The sequence below is a fragment of the Melospiza georgiana genome, chromosome 8 (genome assembly GCF_028018845.1).
Source record: "Melospiza georgiana isolate bMelGeo1 chromosome 8, bMelGeo1.pri, whole genome shotgun sequence".
Taxonomy (NCBI): Eukaryota; Metazoa; Chordata; class Aves; order Passeriformes; family Passerellidae; genus Melospiza; species Melospiza georgiana.
In genome coordinates, this window is record NC_080437.1 from 22770147 (window position 1) to 22793751 (window position 23605).

At 36.4% G+C, this 23605-nt stretch overlaps 1 protein-coding gene across 2 annotated transcripts in view; it reads right to left on the reverse strand.

The window, feature by feature from the left end:
* Positions 1–231: 231 nt before the first annotated feature.
* ADGRA1 (adhesion G protein-coupled receptor A1) overlaps positions 232–23605 on the reverse strand; it is a 249735-nt gene continuing 226361 nt past the window's right edge. For both annotated transcript variants that reach the window (XM_058029388.1, XM_058029389.1), the window contains 2 exons: positions 7352–7447; positions 232–4214 (listed from right to left, as the gene is read on the reverse strand). In XM_058029388.1, coding sequence (XP_057885371.1) covers positions 2993–4214; positions 7352–7447 — 1318 coding nt within the window. In that variant the 3' untranslated portion in view covers positions 232–2992. The remainder of the gene's footprint in view (positions 4215–7351; positions 7448–23605) is intronic.

Consider the following 23605-nt stretch of genomic DNA (forward strand, 5'->3'; position numbering starts at 1 on the left):
GTGTTAAGTGTGTCCGTGAGGAATTTACTAGGACAATATATATTATACTCTGGTTATTTCATTGACTTTATTTTTATAGGGAAGAAAATCAGGTAAAGTAGTAATGGTTCACTGACTATAATTGACCAAAACCCCACAATAAATCAAAACCAGACTTCCAAAGCATTGAAATGATCTCATTTATCTTAAGGAGAAAACAAAAGTCAAAAGCATAAAAAGCATTTGGTCAAATTTGATGTTACAAAACATTTTTATATTTATTTAATATCATGTCTCCTACTCTGTAGATATACTGTATATTTTCTGAAAAAAATAATATGCAAACAGATTATTGCATAACACATCTCTTCCAAATTAACCCAGAAATATTCACTAAATTAATTTTTAACACAATAAGAAAAGTGTTTTAATATTTTACTTTTGAATTCCAGAGATATTCTGTGGAAAGCAGCACCTATTTACTTTTTTGTAAGCCATTATGAAGATGGAATTGGCCTCTCAGACAAAATAACAGAGGTGATTAAAACACAAGCTGAATAAAGGAGCTTACTGAGTGGATTCTTGCAGGGTGAGTATTTAATCTTGGCTCTGTGTGTGTGTGAGATACTTTGCATAATGGTCTACAGACTTCCTACAACTTTACTGTTACAGAATATACATATACAGAGTGCTGAGACACAGAGAAGTGGATTTCACATTATGTCTATGCTTATTTAGGGTCACTGTCTATGTGGAATGAGTAAAAGTAATATTAAAAGAAAACAATTATGAAACAGAAAATATTTCAGTATGCAAACAAAGAAAAATACTGTATTTTAGTTTAGAGACAGTTCAAGCATATACAGCATATACATAATAAAGCTCAGTGTTTTGTCTTTTTTTTTTGTATTAGCTTAAGAAGCAGTCATGAAATTGTTGTATATTGGCTTAAAACTTGACAACCACCTAGTGCATTCTTCTTGCTCACCTTTTAAAAATACACAATCTGAGATGGATACATTGCACTGCTGGAGTTTACAATATATATTTCAAATTTACAAAAATACAGAAAAACAAGATTTCTTGCACTCAGATACTGAGCATTAACCCTTTGAGTACTAATTCCCACCTGCAACACTGCAGAACACATTCATCCGACTTACATGTTTTTATAACATTCTAACAATTATAATTGTCATCTTTATGTACACTATTAGGAAATTTATTCCTACATATTAAAAAAAAGAAGGTAGAGTCTAATAAACTGCTAATAACAGAAAAATATGGAGTTTAAATATAGTGAAGATTTCTGCCACATATACACAGAGAATCGCAGACTGATGGTCTCTCAATGGAATTTTCTATTTCCTCTCTGAAGCAATTACATAAGTCTGTGTGAAGACATCACAGCAAACTTTCTTGTGTGGCTGTACAGAATTGTGCTTTTTCTCTCATTTCTGGATCCAGTACTCACTTTCCGCTGTAGACATTTTTCTCACAGCTCTATGCTCCCATTCACTTTCTGAAATCTATTATTATTCTGCACCCTTTCTCTTTGTAAAAAGCAGTTTTATTTCATATAGGCATCATTCTGATGCAGTTCTCTACTGTGAGTTGATGCTTTGTGTCCAGATGTTCATGGAAATATGAAAAAAATCTTGCCAAGAGCCTTGTTAATAGAGAATGCTACTGACCCTGGAATGCCCTACAATTCAGCAGAAATCATGAACATAAAGAACTTCTCTGAAGGTCAAATTTGCATTAAAGGATTAAGACAATCTGAAATTTGCTGGGGGAGGAAATGGATTTTCAGAAAGCAAGGGGTGAAATTAATAGATGGATTCTAAGAAGGTGTTTTTAGAAAATTACTGAACTTCCTTTTTCTTGACAACTCTGGACTACATTGATCATGTAACTAAATAGACAATATCATATATACAGTATCTCTGAACTAGAATAAGCTACTTTAAGAAAATAACTGTAGTCCTCAAAGAGTTAATGATAAAACTGCTCTACCTTAACTTACCTGTGGAAAGGTTAACGTGGAACAGCTTACAGGTTTGTTTAAAAGGCATACTTTACAAAGAAGTGTAAAATCTGTTGAGACAATTGCTATTACACTGCACAGTGCCACATACAATGAGTAGTGCATGCTCTGTAAAGACATTAGAGTGGACCCTTATCAAAGCTATCATATAACCTTATACAAAGGATTGTGCCACTTAAACTAGTGCAGAGTGATTTTTTTTCCTGTAGATTTATAATGCTCTAGATTAATATCAATAGGGTTTGTCACAGCCTTGTACCACACTTTTTTTGTTCTTTTTTTTAAACACATGTAACACTATAAAACAGCAAATGGTATATCCTGACATATGTCATGCAAAATACAACCAATACAGCACCAAAGATGAAACAGAGACATTACCTAGCACTTCTCTCCAACAAGAAAAAGGACAGAACAGAGACTGTACATTACATGACTTTACAGGCCATATGCTACAGAAGGTTTTTAGAGGCAGTATCACTTTTGTATATCTAAAAAGCTGCAATTTTATAAAATCCTGTTTATCATTTCTACCATAGCCACTTCTGATTAAAATTCATGGCACAGTAATAATATTTTTCTACAAAAATAAATAAGTAAAAGTTTAGGATGCTGATATGTTTATAAAAGTGTCTGAAGTTACTACAGAAGAAAAGTGAAAACAATGAATGAAAATTATGTTTCTAAAGAAATGCCATTCTGTAAAACAAAAGGATATTGCCTCTCTTATTCCATTTTCTAGACTTCATTTTCTCATTACCTTTCAGAATAACTTTATAACTTTCTTTTAAAAATAATTTCACTTTAAAACTGTCACTATCTCTCTTTCTTTGACACTTACAAAGAAAATGAAAAGCTGTACAATTTACTGATGAGCTGCGCAAACATATCACCATATTTATTTTGGAATAAAACCAAAGATAACGATGGTTTAGGGCAAAAAACCACATTATGGTGACCCGTGAACTACACAGTAGTTTCATTTTTCCAAGGGCCAGTTTTGATATTTCCCGTACTATCTGAGCTGTATATCATGGCTTCGTGCATGTTTCCCTTGAGAATCCCGTTGTGATTTGTGGTGTTAAATGGCAATGACTGTGTCCGTGGGTGCATTTCAAAGTGGGCTGGGTGGTGCACGGAGTCACTGTCTGGCATTTTACCACAGCTGTATATGACAGTACTTGCGTCGCTGCTCTCGGGCTGGTTGACGGTGGGGTAGGGGTCACTCTTGGAGCAGCAGGCCCGTCTGTGACCCGCCTGGCTCTCGTGCGTGCTGTGGGGACTGTCTGTGTGGGAGCTGTGGATGCTGCCGTCGATGCTCGAGGGGATGTGGTAGGCGTACTCCCTTTCCCCCGCAGACCTGTGCCGGCTGAAGTAACGTGGCTTAGTTCTGCTTTTCAGGCATCTGTGAATGTGCATGTTGGGTCTGAAGGTTCCCTCGTTGTGGACGTGAATGTGAGCCTCATCGTCAAGCAGCTGGTCACAGTGCATTTTTGCACAGCACGGCGTCACGGGCGACAGGCAGTTAACGTGGTTCTGCACTGCCTGCAGGTTGGTGAGTTTGCAGTGGCTGGCTGCTGGGTGGTTGAACACAGCTGACTTGTTGGGACACGGAGATTCCTGCAGACAAGGTGCATGAACTTGGGTGTCGCCATTGACGTTGACCTTTGGGCGCACGTTGACTTGCACAGAGTAGGTGTTTCTTTTGGATGGGCAACAAGACCACCAGCAATGCCACACATCATCTCGTTTTGCACAGTGATGGATCAGGATGAAAAGCCCCAAGGTCACACAGAAAGCTCCATAAAGACAGCTAAATATCATATCCAAGAAATGGCCTTGAGACACTGCAAGTGCTCCAAAGGTCCAAGTGGCAGTAAACAGGAACAAAGTGAATGCTGCGGCTCGAAGCTGAGCCTTAAATGAATGCTCATTTTCCAACAAGGAAGAAGAAATCATGGGGCAGGTTGCCTGGGGAACGGACACAGAGTCTGTAATGTGACCATGGCCCATGTCAGTGCTTGGCATTCTCTGCGGATCCTCTGCCTTTTCCTTCAGCTCGTACTTGCGTTCGGGATGGCGCTTCAGCTGCACGTATGTGCAGAGAAAGTAAACACAGGTCACCAGCACAATGAATGCCACTGGCCCGTAAAAAGCACCGAGGCTGGGCTCCCAGGCCATCCAGCAGCTGAAAACAACAAGAGAGAGTCAAGAATATTTCAGAGCCCATATTAAATGTGATGGAAAACTCACTGTTGTCTGACTAGTATGACACAACGGTATATCAGAAGTTCAGCTTGTGGAGAGAGGGAGCCTGTCTTTAATATTAATTAAGCTGAGGGCATCACTTTCTAATTTTTAAATAGAATAGAATATGTGGTATAATTTACAGACTATTAAAACTGAAAAATTTCCAAGAAATGTAGGTCAGTTTAGACTCCGGAATTGCAGTGAAGTGTAAGACCATTTATGTCAACCCTTTTTTCTACTATTAAAAATGTCAGCACTAATACTTTGATTAAAAAGCAAATGAGGCATAGTTTATACATCCTATGTGAGCAATAGAAATGTACAGATTTCAGTTGTTTGTATCAATGAACATTGCTACAAATTCTTAAGCCTGAAGATTGCTCTTACAGAATTTTCTTCTTGCGAGAGAATGGCCTGAGTACCAAAAAAGGATAAAAGACTTCCAGTGGAACTGTAACCACTTTCTGCAGTGAACAGACCTCAAAGATATATGCCATTTCTGAATTCTGTACTGTTTCTAGAATTCCTGGGAGTTCATCCATGTCAATTTGAATGTTCTCAGAAAAATTAGGGAAACTGATTATCTCTTTGTGATATGTTAGTAGCATAGTATCATTGTAGCATGATCATGGTTTGCTAGCCTTTAAAATAACCATAACCGTTTTAGAGCAGCTTAAAGTAGCTCCCAGGCCAGCATGAGTCTGACAGGATTGTCTTAAGTATGAATGATCTGATCAAACAAACATGGGAGAAGAAACCACTAATGAAATCCTAGATGGAAACTGGCAGAACATGGGTTAGAGGGAGAAGGAATATTTGCCTCATTTTGACTCTTCTCAATGATCTGCTTTTAGCCATGGTTACAGACAGAGATCTGAGCTGGCAGTGTAGCCTAGTACAGCTGCTACTAGGTTCTTATATCCTAAATATTGCATGGATTTCTGGAAAGAGGAATTACTTTATCTCTTGGACTTGGGCACAAAGTAATGGGCTTAAACTGCAGCAAGAAAGATCTAAATTAGATTTTTTAAAAAGTTTCTCAGCTGTTAGGACAATTAGGATAATACGCTGTTGGAATGAAATGTGGTCTATCCATTACGGGAGCATTTAAAGTACCTCAGATAAATAACTGTCAGGAATGGTTTGGATATAGCTAATTTCCCACTGGGTCAGAAAGACAGACCAGGTGATCTGTCATGATGATTCCAGCTCTAAAAGTGACACTGTGTGACACTTCATATTCATTTAGGCATGTGTGATTAGTTGCAGTTCCTCCAGTTCCAGTGAGGAAACTTCTGATATCAGATTCTTGACAAGCCAGGAATTATCTACAAGTTACTATAAAAAGGGCAGAATGACTTTTTTCTCCCAGGCTGAGAACTTCTCAGCTAAATAGAGAAAGTCCCACTGGACTTTACAGCAAGAAACTGCAGAATAATGACTTTGAATTTTTTATATCTGAATCTTAAACAGAAACATACATACATGTATTAATGAACTTAGAAACACTCCAAAGAGTACACAATTTACTGTTAGGCACAAGAGAAGATCCCCTGAAAAATATTTTGAAAACAGAGGTAAATAACCACCTACATTTAATTGGAAAAGTAGAGAACACAAAGCTAGGTGAATACTTGAAATACATTTGAACCCTGCGTATTTGATGCAAAGTGGAGAGCAGAATGCTCCCAAGTGGAACAGTGTCATGGGATGCTGCTATTTCAAGTAGAATTTCATTGTGGATCACTTACAAAATCTATTTGGTAAAAGAAAGTTCAAGTCTGTGCATCTACATTTACTTTGCTAATACAATAAAAATGAATAAGGCATATAACTCACTATGCTGCCACTGAATTAGAAACTTTTTACTCAGTCTTATAACCATTCCTCATCTGTCCCTTGTTTTCTGTGCACACTGTGGCACCAGGTATTGATTTGCTACATTAACATGATTAAAGAAGTATAACCCCAGTAACTGCACCAAAATGAAAAATGTGTCGTATTTATGAACATAAATAATAGAGCTTTAGAATACACTGTTGATTATAAACTGGTTGTTTAATTGGATAAATTTGAATAAATATATAAATATGTGTTGGGCCCTAGGCAGAGCATTGAGTTAGCCATGGTATGCACTGATTTCTTATTGGAATTTAAATTTCAATTACCTATAAAAATGTCTTTAAGGAGCCAGATGCTCACTTATGAACCATTCTCCTTGGCTGCCACTTCTCATGCTCAGAACATAACCAGTTTCAAATGCGTTACAATAGATGCTCAAAGCAGTAACTAAGAGTGATGTCCTCTGGAGTATTAGTGCTGCCAGAGTACTAAAATATCCATTAGTGTGCCAGTCACTGCCATGCTGATCTGTTACACACACTGTATTTAACTTTGCAGTCTAATTCACTTTCTGCTCTGCTTTTATGGAAAGACTAAATGTACTTATGGATACCTCATACTTCATGCCAAGAATTAGGAATTAATAACAATGTGATGCCTGGTGAGCTTGTGGAGGTCTGCTGAACACCTTCCTACACACAAGGACATGAAGGGATTATGACAGGATTGCCAGGCATTGTGACTGGAACATTTCCATGTGGTGAAAATCAAAAATATTTGGGTTTTAGTGGAGGGATGGGAGTGGAGGAAGTGGGGAAGGGATTTTTACTTGTCCTTTTCTTACATAATTATTTTTAATTTGCTTTACGTTGCCAGAAGGTAAATCAAGGTAGATAATGAAATGAATTTATTTAAATAAATAATAGCTGCATTAGATATGATGTTCATTAGGTATTTTTAATATCTTTCACTTATTCAGATGTAAATGCAGAGTAATTCTGTAAATGAAAGGTGATTGTATTGCCAGTAATGGAGTCGAATTGCTGGAGGTGAAGCAGCAAGCTCCAGATTAAGACATTGCTCTTTCACAGCTAATATTTAATAAAGTTTTGTAACAGATACCATCCCAAATTGCATGCCTGTACCCTTTATGAAGTCAGGTACATTTATCTGGATAAGAAACAGAAACAATCTGTTTTCCTTAAAAGTGGTATGATAGTGGTTTGTACTTACTATGGTGCATTGCCTTCAATCCCATAATTATTGATATTGGTTGCTGCTGTAATCCCACATATAATGAATGGAACTCCACCACTAATCAGGTAAAATCTGTGGAGAGATAATAACTGATATTTTAATTTGCCTGACTTAAAGTTGAAAATACTTTTTAAATAATTGTACCTTCTTGAAGTATTTTGGGAATAAAATATTGCTGAAATATTTTAAAGTCCCTAAAACCAGAAAAGCAAAGAATGAAGTACTGTCACAATAAGAACTGTACTCTATGTAGCAAAGAGCAGAAAGTTTAATATTTATATGGAGCCACTTTTCTCACTGAATTTGCCATCCTTCATGCCTACGTCCAAATTCAGCCAAATGAACCATCATCACATTTTCCATTTACATAACCAAAACACAGAATTGTGCCTGGAGCACAGCACTTCCAGGGCTGTGGTCTCTGAGGCAGAGAGCCCCAGCCCCCATTCCTGCAGCTGGAGGTGACCAGGCTCAGCAGCAAAGGGAGAATGTTCCACTGCACCCAGGAGCTCAGCTGAAATCCTGACTCATCTCCTGCCTCAACCAATGCTCCTCCTCTGTCAGCAGGCAAAATGAGTTTCTGTTCAAGCCACTTCTTTGGTGTGGAACAATGTGCAGGGATACAAACACCTCCCACTCCCTGCTGCTGTGTCCCCCAGGTGTAAGAGGAACCTGGTGACCTGTGGGGCACATTCTGATCACAACCTAGCCACTAGTGTTCTATAAGGTATTATAAATATTAGGAGATGTCACACTCATTGCAAGGTAGGATTTTTACAGAAACAGAGCAATAGTAAGATTAAATAAATCAGCATTTAATGCACGCCCAGAATTAGTGTTAGAATTTCTTAACCTCTTTTCCCACCTCCTTCCAAAGCAGAATTAAGGGTCAGGCCTCAGAAAATTTTATGTTGGTATTTACAGTCAATCTTTGTCCTAATGGTCTAAACTGTAAACAGACCAGAGAAAAATAATATTTTGCTCTCATCAGAAAGCCCTTCAGATTTCATAAATTCAATGTCACCGAGTATATATTTTTTCTTCAACTTGGCTTATTCTGAAGAGCTCAACAAATTCCAATGAACAAGCTGTCTTCCTACAAAATCCATTCATCCACTACAGTTTAATGATTGTAAATATCTTTTGACTTGAGCATGTTGAATAAGCTAGCTTAATAGCTTTTTATTATTTTTAACAAAGACATTTTCAGTGGCATTTCTGAAATCCAGGAAATTACTAGGGTACAGCAATGAGGCATGGAAAAGCTAATCCTAATTAATCTAAGAAATAGTAAGGAGCAGAAAAGATAGGAATAGAGAATGAAGTACAGGAAACTGCACTTTGAACTCACTTGAAGTGATTACACCATAGAATTTACCTAAAATGCAACCTATAATTTCATTTTTTGCAGTGCCACCACTTTTTACAGATTGGATACATACATATAAATCAATTCTTATCTAAAGTTTCAGACAAGCCAGTATTTAGGTGTTGGATAATCTGCTTCACAGCTCACACTTTCAGCAGGCTCCTGAACACAACAGTAGCAGCAGATGTTGTGGAAGCACTGTAGCTACACAGGGCGGCAGAAATGTGGCAAAATTCAGCCGAATTCCTGTTGTGGCTCAGAGCTAAGAGCAAGAAAATACACTTTAGAAACAACATAAAGTGAAGTCAAATGTTTCAGTGTACCTGAGGTGCACTGTACTGATATCCAGCACGTCACATTGCACACACACCCCCCCCCCGTCTCACGGGGAGGGGAAAAAAAAAGAAAATAGCAAATAGAAATGACAGTGTATACAAATGATTCTTCATTGGTGGGTTCAGGATTCTCGAAGGCTGAAGTGAAATAAAAGCTGTCGAATAGAAGAAAAGTCAGCAAGAGAGGAATAGGATTAAAATAGACTGAATAGAAAATATAATCAAAGATACAGAAGTTAAATTAACTGTAAGAGCAGAAGTGCATGCTCTTGTCCATTTGAGTGAGCTTGTGGATACCTTAAAAAGTGGATAAAAAAGATAAAAAAGAAAAGACCATATTGCTAAGTCACCAAAGAAAAGACATTGACCAAGAAGTTTCATAGACATGTTACTTGTGAGGAAGTACACTTCAAATTAATAAATATAGACCAGACTTTTCAAACATTACTTTTTATGCCTTCATGAGTTGTTATCAATTTCTTCTTCATGCAGATGAGATAAAGCAAATAATTCTAAAGAAAAAGTGCAGTAGAATTGATAGGGCATAAATAACAAGTGACAAAAATGTAGATAATAAATAGCTATTTTTCATACTTCTAGAAAACCTTTTGTCTAAGAGAATCAAAGGGGTTTTTAACATTAATTAATTTAGCCTTACAGCCCCCTGTGTGGTCAATAGATTGCATTGTTCCTGTTGTACAGAGAGGAAACAAGGAGAGATGAGGTGTTCAAGACCATGCAGGATATGAAAGTCTTTTACTCCCATCCTATGTTTACACTCAAGGCACCTCTCTGTTACTGTCCTGAAGGGACTGGGCAATCCAAGGCATCCAGGGTTTTGTCTCCAAGCCCAAAAACCCAACTGCCCCTGTCTCAGTAGGAGCAAGATGGATATAATGCCATGTGGATGATCCCTGCCCAGGGTGGTGCCTTCCCAGTACTCACTGAGCCAGTGCCTGACCCGTGCAGGAGCCTGGGCGTGCTCCTCCCTGGGCAGCCCTAATGCCAACACTCACTGGTGTTTGGGACAGCACCACCTGGGCTTGTTCACAGAACAGGTTTTCCAGCCCAGTTAAAGCAGTCCAAGCGTAAGGGTTGTAGCTGGAGAGATGCTGGTTCTGCTCCTTAGGCTGCTGCAGCCAACTTTTGGTGTCTTTCAGCCATACAAGAGGAAAAGTGAAGGGCTATGCTCCTGTCCAGTAATGCTTGTTCACAGAATAAAGGAGTAATAAAGCTGTACCAGGAGTGTGAACCTTGTAAACTGATCAAATACATGCTTTTCAACCATCTTTCCCCCCGCCCCAAGAATATTTTTCTATTTAAAAAAAAAAAAAATCTATCTTTTCCCTATAAGGTTTGCCTACTTTTCATTTCCTGTTTCCTCTTATAACTATCTTAGAAATTTAAAGCTTTAAAGGTCAATGTCCTTTGGTTCAGTCAACAGCTTTTGTCTTCCAATTGCCTTTTCTACTTCTGAATTGATTTTCTAATTTTTCTCACTATGCCAGTGGGGTGTCTCCTCTTCAAAGGAGAACGTGCAGTAACCCAGAGCCAATTTCATCTACTTGTGTTACTCTTCTACCATTCAAGAACACAAACAAGTGAGACTCAGGCTGCCAGTACCTGAACCCTGTATGCAGCAGTAAGAAGAGCAATGTGAATGTTATGTGGAAGGCAGACAACACAGACAGACTGGCTGTAGTCATGATAACCATGCATGCAAATCTTTAAAGACTAGGAAACCCCAGGGAGAAAATGAAAATTCTTTTTCCAGCTATAATTTTATCTCGACAAGCAGTTAACTTATGTAATATTTTCAAATTGTTTTACAGGGAAAGCTATAAACTATCAGTGGGATGATTTGGGCCTTTGAAGCAAGTGCCAAGCCATTGCTTCAGTAGCCCTTGGGAAGAGGTTTTCAAATTTGTACATTGTTGTTGCTGGCCACCCAGGGATGTCCTGATGATTCCTAGCAGGCTTTTACATCAGCATACATTTATTTACCGAAGCTCATTCCATCACATCTTCACTAACATTGTTATTTCAGCTAATTAGATTAAATCCAGCCTGGAAGGGCTCAGCAGGATGCACTCTCACCTCTCAGCTGCAGTGCAGCAACACCTAGGGCCTGAGCACGGGGCTGTGCAGACACAGTGAGCAATAGTGGGCAGTGATCTGCAGGAATCACTTTCCTTGAACATTACAGGGAACCCCCAAGTTTCTGTTGCAGAGACTGCCTGAGACCAGCAAGCACAATAATTTTTATTACATGCACTGACACAAACACAACCCCCCCAAACAGAGCAGCAGACACTGCTGGAGGAGATGCCCCTCTGTTGACATCCTGCCTCAATGTTCTGCAGCTTCCCTTCGGCAAGAACTCCTCTTGTAAGGAGAACTCTACCACAAAATACTGGGAGCTACACAGCCAGTCTGATAGAAACAGGATAATGTCAGCAGGAGTGACTGCAATGGCCTGCAGGCAGCATCCATTCTGATAACTTAACATACACTCTATTCTGCTAAGTTTATTTTCATAAATGTTACTCAGTAAGTCAGCAAGTAAAAGGAGATTTCTACCCAGTGGTAAATTTCTTGCTTGAGTGTCTGGCTATTCTCTAGCCCCAATTTTTTCCAGACTCAGAACCTTGACTCTGAAATTTTCCAAAAAGAAAATTTCAGTGTCAAGGTTCTGAGTCTGGAAAAAATTGCCTTTATGGGTGTAATGCAAGACTGACTATAAGGGTTTTTTTTCTGCAGAGGTTGACAAAATGGCAATGTATCAGGAAGTCATTTAAAAGACTTCAAATAGACGTTATTGCAGATACTACTTGATTAAGATGTATATATATATATTTAACTTTATTCCTCTCTGCATGCACAAATCTAGAAAGGTACATGTTAGATATATATAAAGAAACCACTGAAGCATTAATTTCTTTTCTGCCCATTGTACCAATTAAAAAAATTTTTCAGTTTAGCTCTACTTAGGTTTAGGGCACAGGTCATACAGGAAGACTAGCCACTTGCAAAATAAACATCAAAATAAAAGAACAGTCACAGCAAGATGACTTTCCCTTTTCTTTTTCCTTGAGCCTGGACTTGGTTTTAGCATCTTTGTGAAATAATTCATATAGAAAATGGTCATTAACTTCAGAGCTAACCAGATGCCACTGTTCAAGTACCCAGGAGGCAGGCAGACAGATAAGTAGCTGCTCTGCAGAAAGCTGAATTTATGAGCCTGATTTTCAAATTATTCTTCCTGAATCTTTCATGCATCACATCATTTCGTGGCTCTTTTTCCTGGGAATTTGATAAAATAAAAATAAAACTTTTAAACATTATGTGATTCTGAGAATATACTTTTCCTATTCCCAGACAGTCTTGACTTACAAACATATTTATAAATACTATGTTTGTTTTTCTCAATGACCTTTTTGAAGAGAAATAACCTATGTTTCCTTCAGTGCTTTTCTCCTGTCTGCAAAGGAGATCTAAAGATGGAGAATACAGATTAAAAACAAAAAAACAAAAAATCTACTAATAATGCTAAAATAAACTCTACTTTTGTAAGTCAAGCTTTAAATGGTAAATAGCAGAAGTAAGGATTGTGTGAAAACTCTATTTATCACCTTTTATGTGCCACTATTGTTATTCTCCTTAACTGCCCATTCACAGTCCACTTTTTTTTTTCCCCCATAAGACATTTCACTCAGCACAGAAGCAGCAAAGGTCACTGGACAGGTAGTTATTAATTCATTTTATATAGACCCCTTCTTTCTAGATCTTATTGCAACTTAAGAGCTTTGCAAACATTAATTAATTAATTGTCAAAATGTCCTTCTGAGAATATGTATAATCTTTTCCATTTAGAGGCAGACACCAACCCATAGAAAGATGGATTTAAAAAAATTGATTAAAAAATGTCTCTGCAGATTTGTTTGCTCAGCTTATGTCCAGGCCTCTATTAGACAAAACTAGCCTCTGTTTTTTTATTAAAATTGGCCATGAGAATGGAGTTTAAATACCTTTCTTCATCCGTCCTTAAAGAGTCACAGGAACATGGGCAATAAAGTGGGACAATGTTAGTCAGCATCAGAAGATCTGAAACCTCATCTAACCAACAGCTTCAATCATATTTGCTTCTTGTCCCCATTGAGTCAGGAACAAGAAGGGTAGTGACACACTCCATCCACAACCAGAAGGCAAAATGGGTATCTTTATTACAGTCTCACAATATTTATAACCAACATCATTCACCCAGAACCTGACTGGTTCTCACTAACACCAGTAACCCAGCTGGTTAATTAAGGAACCACTCTTCGGTAAAGACCTTATGAGAAAAGCAACTTGCTCAGAACACCAGCCACAGATTGTTTACCATTCTTTCTCTCTGCCTCCCTAAAACTTCCCAGACCAATTAATAGGAAAGCTTATCTGTCATATCCTCAGGCTCTCTGCAGCGAGCCCACTGCCCTGGGTATTCACTCACTCCTGTGTCTCTGCCCTTCCACCCAGGGCTGTCCCTGCTCAAGCCCTGCCAGGCAGGGTGACCGTCTGGCTCCTGCTGGTGGGGGCAGCCAGGAGGCTTCACTGAAGTGATTTATATTCACCTTCCTTGGTTATCACCCTCCATGGAGAGTGTGGCCATTATTGTGACTTATCCAGGATTTTGCAGACGAAAAGGAATTTACAGGCTGACAGTACAGTTGCAGTTTGCTTTACCAGGAGCACATGAGAGAGTCTAAGCCAGCAGAGAGAACAGAAAAATAAAAATGCATGTAACAAAAAGATAAAAGATTAATTCAGGAACTCACAAAAACCTTCAGAGAAAATTTAGAGGAGAAAGGAGATTCATTTACATAGAGATAACTGTATTGTCTCTAGTGAACTGGACTAATTGAAGACCTATTGTATCTAAGAAGCAAGAGACACCTTGACTTTTTTCCCTGTTTTATTGGAGAATGCCTTGAGGGCTGCTGGAAATCAGACAGAGATGATTCTTACAGTGTATTCCATGCTGTAGTTTAGCTCTATTGACTTCTATTCCTGCTTATTTTAATGAATAAATAACTTAGGGTAAGTAGGAATCCATCCTGACAGCACTTGTGAAGGGAAGAAGTAAGTAAAATATTAAGCATCATGCTAATGAGAAAGAAAATACATTTATTAGTATTTCTTAAAGATTCAGTATTTAAGTTCAAAGGTACGATGCTTCTAGAGAGAACAGTTTATGGTAATGCTCGGAGAGAAATAATGGGAGGAGAAATAATACTTATGCTTTGAGTATTTTTTATTTGCACGATTATTTTATCCCTAGAGAACAAAGCAGCCCTTTCAATTCTGCTTCCACAGTTAATTTCCAGCAGTAAAATGGCTGATACCCTTGTTTGGAGGTATTCATTGCCACCTCATTTTTCCAGGCGTTTGACTGCTCTGGCGTGGGGCTGTTAGCTGAAATCACTTTGCAGTTCCAGTCTACTGAATCAAACACAACTGCTCCAGCAAGCATTGCAGTACACCTCTGGAAAGTCAATTACCACCAGGATGTCCTTCTGCCTTTCAAAGGGGAGGAAAGAACCATTAACTATCAACCCTCATCAAGACAAGAAATTTTGATTGCAGCCTATACGTGACAATGGCATTTTATATAATATGAAAGTGAAAGCATGTAAAGATAATAAGTGTTGTACTCCTATATTGTCACATATTTAATACTCAGATCACTTTATATTAGTATCAATGTCCTATGACTGTCAGTAGAGCCACCTTGCATTTTAAACAGAAAATATGGATTTCTTTGGTTTTACTTGAGCTAGTATTTCATTAAGGCTGCCAAAGGAACCAAATAAAATTACTATCATGAGGACATATATTTTAATTTGGTTTGACTGTGAAAGTCACTGACAAGGGGCTCTGGTCTATGTTCTCCTATGACTAAATTCTTAAATAATAATTTAAAAAAGGAATTTATGTCAATCCTGTATTTTATTATGGCAGTGACCAACATAACTTCTTGAATTCCCCTGTGTTTCATGCACTTTAAGTTTCTGACACTCAGGTGCCTTTTAGGGAATGTTTTTTTCTCAAGAAAAATGTTATTTCTTCTGCAGTAATTTTTAAAATTTTTAAGCAGACCATTCAATTCCTTGTTTTGAAATTCTGTAATTCTCAAGTGACCTGAAAATACAGTATTTTTAACTTTCATAGAATGAGAAGCTTTGAGAGTTGATTCAGAGGTTATTTATTCACTACTTGATATATTTTTGGATTTAGCTATGAAGTATATTTGTTGTATTAAAAAAAGATATTCTGAAGCATTAATTTTTATTATGAGCTATAATGAGTAGTTAGAGCTAAATAATTTCAATTGCATAAGATTCACTGGTAACTAGGAGTAATACTCTCAGTTTTATCTTCTGTTAAACTCTTTCACTGTACCCAGAGAGAATCATTCAGAAAATATTAATGACCAAGCAATCAATGTCACAAAGATGGGGACTTCAATGGTAGACCCAGCAGCTTTGTTCTTAGATTTGCTCAGCTGAGCATTTGAGACAGATATGTGCAAACAGACAATGGAAAGAGAATACAGGAACTCATGAGAAATAGCTCTAGAGAGACCATGCTAATTCTATTGTTCTAAATTCATGTATTCTTTCCTTTTTCTCTGATATAAGTCAATGATCTTACAGGAAGGGCAAGATCTTTGCCCAAAGTGCCAGAGGGAGTTGAAATTTTTTAGAAGAAAGTGAAAAATATGAGAAACACTTCAAAGATGTGCATTTCCAAAGAAACTACATTGTTAATTCGCACATTTTTGGCAAGCCTTATATCTTTTGATGTAAAATTAAGCCCCTGTTCCAGAGGGCAGGTGATAAAGAATCTTAGCTTTCTAAGCTGAACTTTTATGTGGGAAAAACTCAAATCTGATTTTCTACAAATTTTACATTTGTTTTTGGTGTTTAAAACATTGCAAGGTCCCTTTGAGATCTTTCCCACAGTTCTGCCATCTCTCTGTAACTTCAGCTCTCCCTTATGCCGAGGTATTTTATTTATCTTTGTTATTCACCTGCCCAGCCATTCATGTGGAACCCAGAGAAGTTTAATGATCTCCATCGATCTCAGACCAACTACAGCTGAGTTATTAGACATGAAAAGTCTCAACAACAGACATATCCCTAAACAAACTGTTCCTTTAACGAAATGAAAATAAATATAAGAATAAATTTCCATCTTTCCATTAAAGATGATTATAGGTGAAATGTGAAAATGTGAGCTTTAATGGTTCAAAGCCTAGAAAACAGGAATCTTAAATTCAGTCTTCAAAAATATCCTGCTTTTCTATATTAATATCACAGTTTTTACTTTAGTTTATTAATTCCTGAATGATGAATGTTAGTCTAACTACTTACAGAGAGAATATAGTAGTGAGAAAGCTAAAAAGCATATTTATCTCTTCAGCTGGCTCTGAAACATTTCAAGCATCTTTTACAGCCTGTTTGATTGATACAAGCCATTAAAGTTATCAGTTTAGGAAATTTAATGTTGCCCTGGGAAATCTGCCATTTCTGCAAAAGACCCCAAACTGTCCTTCTTCAATGAAAATGAAAATTACAGCTTCAGACATAATTGCATGTAAAACTGCTGAATGCATCAGCTGGTTTCTCTCACATAGACTGGGTTGTTACTGCTTGAGTCCTCTCAGAAAGACTTTAAAATCACACATGTTATGGCCACAATGCAGCATACATATTTTTAATATTTGATAAAGTCATATTTGATAGGTTGATATGTCCTCATAAAGTGTTTTCCTATGAAGTGCACAGAACGGTGGTAAATTTCATCCCTCTAGATTTGTTCAGCATCTCGTATGCATATTCTTAAATGAAACACATACACCATACTCAAGGCATATTTAGACTGTGTATAGAAAATATATGGAAGTATCTCTATTGGCTTTTAAATATTAATATTTCAAAGTATTAAAGCATTCTTACTGTTTCTGAGAATTTTACTAATAAGGTAATAAATGCCTTATCTTCAAAGTATTGTTAATGATCAGGTGCTACATCCTCAAATTTAAACATTTAGTGTTTCAAACTTCTGCATCTCTTTACAATTTACAATTATGAAGTTTACAATTATGTGCTAATCACAATTTACTGCTACCTTACATATAGTTAGGTAATTTGGTTTATTTTCAACTGCATGTATCTAAAATCTAATCACACAGCTATAGCAAGATGTATCCTCAGGCAAAGTGAGAGGACAAACAGTCTTGTTTAAGACATGAAGAAACCACACACTAAATAAAAATAATATAATTTGGATTATTAAATTTTCCTGGTCTACAAGAAGTATTCAGTCACAAACCCCGAGGGCCATTTAAAATTGAAAAGCATTTACACAGAAGATCCATGGAAACCACAAAACCCTTTCTGTTGAATCTTTTCAGCTACCAAGCTTTCAGCTATCAAACCCACATCTTTTGAGAAGAGATCAAACAGTTTCCCAAAAGGAATTTTTTCAGACAGGAAAAGCATACATACAGGTTTCAAAATCCTCTAAAGGCCTCTGTGGTAAAGGAAAGGACTCTGCATTTTAATTTGGTTCCAATTTTAAAATATTTTGATTTTTTTAAATAGTTCTAGTATTTTTAGGGTTTGCCACAGGTCATGAGTTGAGGAGGGAGCATCTCTTAAGAAAAAGTAGTAGACATGATGTTCATCTGCACTGATGCTGCTTTCAATCGTACAGAAAACCATCTGGAAACAGTCAGATAAAGCCAGGGCAAGGCACAGATGTTTAAATCCTAAAATATAACCTCAGTGCTTTGACATAGAGATCCTGAAGGCACGCATTTTTGCTTTATTTTCCAAGACTGCACAAAGAAACATTGCAAATAAACTATTATGTACATGGTGCCTGTATATGTTAGACAGTACCCTTGTATTGTCTTTGTTCACAATTACTTCCTGTGGAAAAAAAATCTCAGTCCTTATACAGAGCAGCAGGACAGAATAGAATGCTTCCCTCAACAATTAAATTGCAGTCCACAAAGACTAGAGTCTGAAAATTTATTCACCAGAAATCTAAAATGTGAGGCTGCAAACTATAGGTCAGGTAAAAAATTCAAAATACAAAGATAAAATATTTCAATTTTTTTCAATCATAATTTTTTCTGCATCTCTCTTGCATAATCACTTCTCAATCTTAAGTTTATTTTCCTTTTCAAAAAAAGAAGACATAGCAAAAAAGTTGTCATCTTCCCTGAAGGAAAATCCAGTTTTACAGCTGGCAACATTTGGAACAGGCAACTATTCTACATGTAACCACTACTTACACCTTAATAAACTAATACAAAAAGAAAATAGTGGAAATCCAAAATCTATTAATTTCATTAATTGTGAATAACTTCTGTCCTTGACTTTTTTTTAGTGGTATTCCAACATTTTAAAGCACATTTCATTACCTCCTATCTTTTTTCCCCTCAGGAATCCTTAGTAATGACAACTTTGTTTCCATGTATTTTAATTTGTAACCTATTCCTGAATTTTGATGGGATTGGGTGATTTTTTTTGGTGACTTATTTCAGGCCTTACATTTTATGTTTGTGGTTCATCCAATTTGAATGCTAAAAGGATACAGAGCCAGAACAAGAGGAAGAAGTCCCTGCAGATTTTCAAAACTGACCTAGGTGAGAACCTGAGCTCACTTTTAAGTTGGATCTGCTTTGAAAGGAGAGTCAAACTTGATGACTTACAGATGTTTCTGCCAATCTTATTTTTTATGACCCTATAATTAACTTATTATTCATTGTTATCTTTTCAGGCTTGTGACAGTCCATCCATACCAGCTGTCAGTGCTGAGAGAAGGCTTCTTTCAACCACTGCTCTTCTGGTATATATTATATATGTAATTTGAAACATATGCACTACTCAGAGTGGACTAATTCACAGGTGAGTGAGCATAGCTTGAAAATTCATAAATTTTCAAATTTGTTCGGAATATTTTTCAATATAAACGTATTTCACATCTTTTCAAGCTTCAATATACTTGAAATACAAATTTTCAAATAAATTCTGAGTTCTTAAGAAATGAGAATAAGGTCTGAGTTCTTTAGAACAGTGCAATGCAGTCAAAATATAACCAAGAGAGGAGACAATGAAACTCAGAGAGACACGCTGCTCCACATCCCACCAACAATGCTTACACCTGTGGCTGTAGCCAGCCAAGAACAGCTGTAACCAAGAAGAAATTTATGGTATGTATAAACCCCATTATTGTGTTTAACAGGTTGGTCATCCATTACTTATCCAAGTGCCTTATCTTCACTTGCTTCCATCAAACTCCAGGTGCCATGCAGACTTACTCGATTTTGTACTACACAACTGCATTATTCTTTTTCAGAAACTAATCTACCTGGTGAAGAACCTTAATGAAGTTTCATTCCTAAAGTCTTCAAAAAGAAAAAAGCCAACTTTTTTTGTTTTTTGTGGAGAAAATATTACATTAGGATTTATGCAATTCTACATTTCTACAACTCCGAATTTTTCATCTTGACAGATATGCAGGTAGCCAAGAACTTAAAACTTAGCAAGAAGCTTTTATTAAATGTAACAAGCAGCAGGGAAGCATTAGAACATACTGAAAATAACTTATTTTTTAGATGGTTTGAAGACTTCTAGCTTCTTTCTGGAACACTTTCTCTTTCACAGTCTGTAGGATGTAATTCAATCTGCTGCTAATCTAGAGGCAGCAAGGAGTATTCTGTTTTAATTTTATATTAGAAAAAAAATATTATGGATTTGCCTGCTGTTAACCCATAGAAAGTACTGTTCAATTAATGACTTGACTCCACAAAACCATGGAGATTTAGATTTATTGACAAAAATTCAGGTTGATATTTTGTCCTTAATTCACCCTATTGAAAAGTAAGAAACAAGGGTACAATTGCATGAGTTCATGAATGTCAACCCTGATTTTTAACTTTAATGTTGAGGGGTTTTGCTGTTGTCGGTCTTTGTATTACTAAGGTGAGCTATGAGCTATCTTTTATGTATGATGATGGCATGAACATTTGCTTTTTCCTATTTTTTTAAAAGCTGACATATACAGAAATCTATTTCTGGTGATTCCCATTCCAGATTTTAACCTGAAGCAAAAAGAAAGGTTTTCCATCATTTATAAAGAGGTCAAAAGTTAAGTTTTAAAAAAAACATGGGGTTTTTTTGAGCACTCAACTGGAAGTGATCATGAAACTTTGAAAGAAAAGGAAAAGAAGGGATAGAGTTATTTTTATAAATATTAATCGATAAATATCAAACAACAAAAGATAGAAATGATGTGTCATTTCTAGAAAGTTATGAACATGGAAAAAATAGATTTGAAAAGGAATAAACAGCCATCTTCACAAAACTGTAAGAGCATCTCGTTGCTCAGCTTTCTGGGTCAAAAGGCTGCCTAGCTTTGCTAGGTACAATAATTATTTGATTTAGCAATGCCAGAACCTCAGAAGGGACTGTTCTCTCTAGCTGGAAAACACTCTCTTAGAAGCATGAAGAGGGAATATGGGTAATTGGTTGCTTCTGCAACACCTCTAATGGATGACTGAGATATACAAGTAGACAAGTTTAACACCGTTCTTATATGACAATAACATGAGTATGATAATCCACATTAAGCAGCCAAAAATGCCTTACCTATAAGTAATAGCCAGCATGGGTTAGATAATTTGCAAATAACAGAGGTTGTGATTTGCCCACAATTCCTGCTCCTTATCTTTTGGATTCATGAGAAAGAGTTATAGAGACATCAGTAATTCCAGATATAGAATTCCAGAGTAGAAATGAACTCTCCCTGTAGAGGTACCTTTATTTTTTATGGCGATGGCTGCAAGTTTATCCCATATGAAAAGGCAGCAAGATCGTGTGACTGACCACTCATGACTTTTTTTTGACATTCCTCAAAAATATTTAAAAGTAAACACAAATGGTCTTCTGTAATCACAGTTCTCTACCTCATAATTAATAGCTAAAACAATACTAGGTATCTCTTATAGATAAACAAGTCTGGTATCTCGTGTGCTCAAGTTTTCCTTCACAGAAAACCTCACCAATGTTCACTTTCTGATAAACTTAAAATCCTGAATGATTCTCTGATTACTAAGTGTAATCCAATAATAATGGCATTACCCCTTTCTCTGAATGAGTACTCAATCAATACAGGCATAAAGTTTAACCTGGACATTCTATTTTACTAAGGTAAATTCAACATATAATATCTAATATATTTTAATCTGCATCATTAAAATTACAGATTATTTACCAAAATTTATTTTTAGGTAGCAATGAGCAGTATTTTCAAACTGTGAACCAAAATATTCTTGTGACTAAATACGTGTAACTCCCACTGAAAATCCAGTGTGAGTGCATGTGTTTCAGAGCAGAAGGTGGCCTAATTTTTTGTTACGTTTTATATAGTAAGGTGGTGCCTGATTAAAAATACCTGCAGGATCAGCAGCCAGTTTCTACAGGACTCATAACATTTCCAAACACTGAAGGCATATTTGGAACACGTTAGTTTCAAAGTCTCTTCTGTCAGAATTTGCTTGCATAATGAAACACAGGAGTTTCTTATGAGACCAACGAGACTGTAGAAATTCAGCAGCAAATAAGGGTTGAAAAATGGAAATATTGTTAGGAAAAATCCTTGGTTTACTAGTAACAGAATTGTAGGGCAAGAATGAACATCAGGAGATCATCTTGTCCACTCAAAAGCTCTGAGTCAGAGTCACATTAAACATCTGTCATGACTGGCTTGGCCTTACTAATCCATGTTAACAAATTGCTTGGGAGAGAGTTCCCACAGCCTTCCAGGTAACCTGTTTTAATTGTCAACTATTTTTGTAAGTTGAAATATTTTCCTAACATTAACCTCTTTACCCCTTGCTGCAATTTAAGCTTATTATTTGTTGCATGATTTTCTCTTTAATGCCTTTTCATTTGGAATTTTAAATGAACACTAACTTGAGTCATCCACATTTCCAGTGATGGGTTTCAACTACTTAGGATGTACAATGTCAGGGAGATCAGTGGAACTTTATGTATAATTTTCCAAGGTGTCTTAACTCAAAACCAAGTGAATTAATCTAATGCAGCTTTTCCTCCCAAGACTTTTAAGCCCTCCTTCCAAACAGGCATAAACCAGAGATTATCACACATATTTGACAGGAAGTATGCATAGAATAAACCAGGTCTGAAACTGAATTTGCAACAGTTATACATAAAAGTGCTCCAACATATTTAATGTAAAATACATATCTGTGGACTTCACTTATTTTGTTTGTCCAAGGAATATAATTTAATTTCCTTGAATTTTTCCATTCATTAATAAAGAAAAACATTATGAAACATTAAAATTATGTATTTAAAACTACCATTGCTGATATATATACATATGTGAATAAAATATATATATTTGTGTTTTATTGCTAGTTTATTTTAAGATAAGCCATATTTTAAGATAAATATTTTTTGTTCAGCATTTTCTCTTGGAATTTGATAATATCTTTTAGCCAAAATTACTTTATGGAATAGTGGCAATGTATTGGTAAATGCAACACCTACTATGTCCAATACCACACTATAATTTAAGTGCACAGTGATTGTACTGTACTGCAGTTATTATCAGACTATTTATTGCACAAACCTATATTACACTAGTTGGCTGCCTGCAGCATTCTCATTTCTGTGACACTGCAGTTTATCAGTCTGCACAACATGCTTCATAAATCTCCATGACTTATGTTTTCTGGCAACATCAGGGTTTTCATTACACTTAAGCTGGATGTATACAGATGCCTACTTAAGACAAGTGTTCTGTAACAAACTTTAAGTTCTATCTTTCTCACAGAAAAATTCTTGTAAGAAGGAATTTGTATCTAATGTCACTAATTTTTCTCACTAATTAATGAGTACAATCATCTACTATTAAAAGTCAGATATTCTTTTCTGTAATTGTGGTGAATATAATTTCATGCAGATGGGACTGCTTAGTTCTTTGTCCATACAATTACAATAAGCACACTTGAAAAGATCTTTTGCCTTTATCTTTACAGCATTTTTGCATAATCAAGTTTAATCTATATGACACCAGAGAATCATCTGAGAAAATATTTAGTTCTTTCAAATCTGATAAAGTTTCCTACAAAGCCCCCATTGGAGTCTGAATATATTATCTTCTAAAAATCCTTGAACTTGTAAAATTTCCAATCAGCATTTTACATTTTGCCTGGAGCAGCATATCAAAGCACAGAGCATTTTATCAAGCTAATCCACCCTCCAACTTACCCTTTACAATTATGTATATGAGTAGCTCAAGTGCTAAAAGCTACTGAGGCAAGGGACAGTGTGACAAGAATTCTGAATTTCCAGGAAATACCTAGATGTGAACTCAGGATAAAAGCAGCTGAAAATTCAATTTAGTACACAGTTCTGCAGATCAGCATGTTGCAGTTCAAGC